The sequence below is a fragment of the Mandrillus leucophaeus genome, unplaced genomic scaffold (genome assembly GCF_000951045.1).
Source record: "Mandrillus leucophaeus isolate KB7577 unplaced genomic scaffold, Mleu.le_1.0 Scaffold415, whole genome shotgun sequence".
NCBI lineage: Eukaryota > Metazoa > Chordata > Mammalia > Primates > Cercopithecidae > Mandrillus > Mandrillus leucophaeus.
The window spans coordinates 1688486-1690288 of NW_012104421.1; the positions used below are offsets into that span (position 1 = coordinate 1688486).

Sequence of the window (1803 nt, forward strand, 5' to 3'; positions counted from 1 at the left end):
TTAGCTTCTTTAACCCTGCTGAGAGCCTGCTGGTAGGCACGGGAGCGAAGCTTGGTAGATAGGGATCCCAGTCTAACATAATAACTTGGCTTCTGAACCAGATCAAATCCTTCAACTTTTTTTGCTTCTTTTTCTGAAGTTAGAAATAAGAGATAAAAAAAACTTAAGGGATCACAGCGACAACTGATAAGGCCTGGACTCTAACCTGGGTCTTGACTTTCTCACTTCTACCCAATCACTTAGCAATCTTGTAGTCATTTTTCCAAGACTGCTCATGTCTGCTGCTGGACTTGACTACCCTGAACATATTACTGTATCTGCTACACACTGCATGCATCTACACGTTTTTCCCACTAAACTACCTTTTTTTTTTTTTGAAACAGCGTCTTGCTCTGTTGCCCAGCCTGGAGTACAGTGGCGCAATCTTGGCTCACTGCAGCCTCAACCTCCCAGGCTCAACTGATCCTCTCACCTCAGCCTCCCGAGTAGCTGGGAATATAGGAACAAGCCACCACGCCCAGCTAATTTTTGTGTTTTTTAGGGTTTCGTCATGTTGCCCAAGCTAATCTCAAATTCCTGAACTCAAGTGATCTGCCTCTGTCTCAGCCTCCCAAAGTGCTGGGATTATAGGCATGCACCATTGTGCCCAGCCTACAGTGAACTTGAGCAGCATGGTACCTGGCACACACTACCTAATGATGATTCTTTGTAATGAGGATTTTATAAAGCAATCCATTAAAGACAATCCATTTACAGAAAATATTTTTCAAGGCCAATTTTTGCTAAAATTTGAAAACTTACTATGTACAATTCAATGTGAACTTTATGATTGCTTTAGGAAGGAAAATCTATAAAGGCAAAAAGATTAGTGGTTGCTCACATCTGTAATCCCAACACTTTGGGAAGTCAAGGCAGGTGGATCGTTTGAACCCAGGAGTTCGAGATCAGCCTGTGTAACATAGTGAGATCCCATCTCTATAAAATTAAATTAAATTAAAAAGGATTGACTGCAAACAGGCATGAGGATCTTTTGGGGTAGCAGAAGTATTCTAAAACTGTATTGCGGTGATGCTTGCACAACTGTGTAAATTTAGACTAAAGATAGGAGTGTATGTCAGTGAAGCCGTTTAAAAAAGATTTAATATAAAACAGTATTTGAAGATAAAATTCCAGTTACCTAGTTCTTCCTCAGTGAGAGGGAGGTACTGTTCTACCAACAGCTCTGATTTGGTGAGTGCATTTTCTACGCCACTGTTCACGAGCTGCATCATCCGACTCCCCAGTACTGTGTTAATGCTGCCACTGACCACAGACTTGGTCTTCTCCATACTGCCAGTCACTGCCCCTTTGGTCTTGTCCATCACCCCTGTGATCGTGCTGGCCACAGAATCCTTGGCCCCAGTCACGGTAGTCGTCACAGCATCTTTTGCCCCAGTCACAGCACCTTTGGCATTGGCAACAATCTATAAGTAGAAAAGCGGATCCCTTGGCTGGTGAGAAACATGAGCACAAGGACATACTCAAGGTCTTAGCTAAGGCAGCACAGGTGAAGAGTTAAAGAAGGAATCTAGTCCTCTCACTCTAGCTTTAGGTCTTGGGCAAGTCACTAAGAGTTGATGAGCCTGAATTTCCCTATCAAGTATATCTGCCCTACCTGCCAATCCTTGGGAATTGCTGGAGGAGCAAATGAAGTAAACAGATATGAAATCTGTCTGTTTGCCAAGGCTGCAGTGAGCCATGATTGTGCCACTGCACTCAGCCTGGGTGACAGAGCAAGACCCTGTCTCAAAAAAAAAAAAAAAA

General features: G+C 43.3%; 1 protein-coding gene across 1 annotated transcript in view; it reads right to left on the reverse strand.

The window, feature by feature from the left end:
- PLIN2 (perilipin 2) overlaps positions 1-1803 on the reverse strand; it is a 16951-nt gene that overhangs the window by 7396 nt on the left and 7752 nt on the right. The window contains exons 5-6 of the mRNA XM_011992668.1: positions 1178-1463; positions 3-133 (exon numbers count right to left, since the gene is read on the reverse strand). Of these exons, the coding sequence (XP_011848058.1) occupies positions 3-133; positions 1178-1463 (417 nt within the window). The remainder of the gene's footprint in view (positions 1-2; positions 134-1177; positions 1464-1803) is intronic.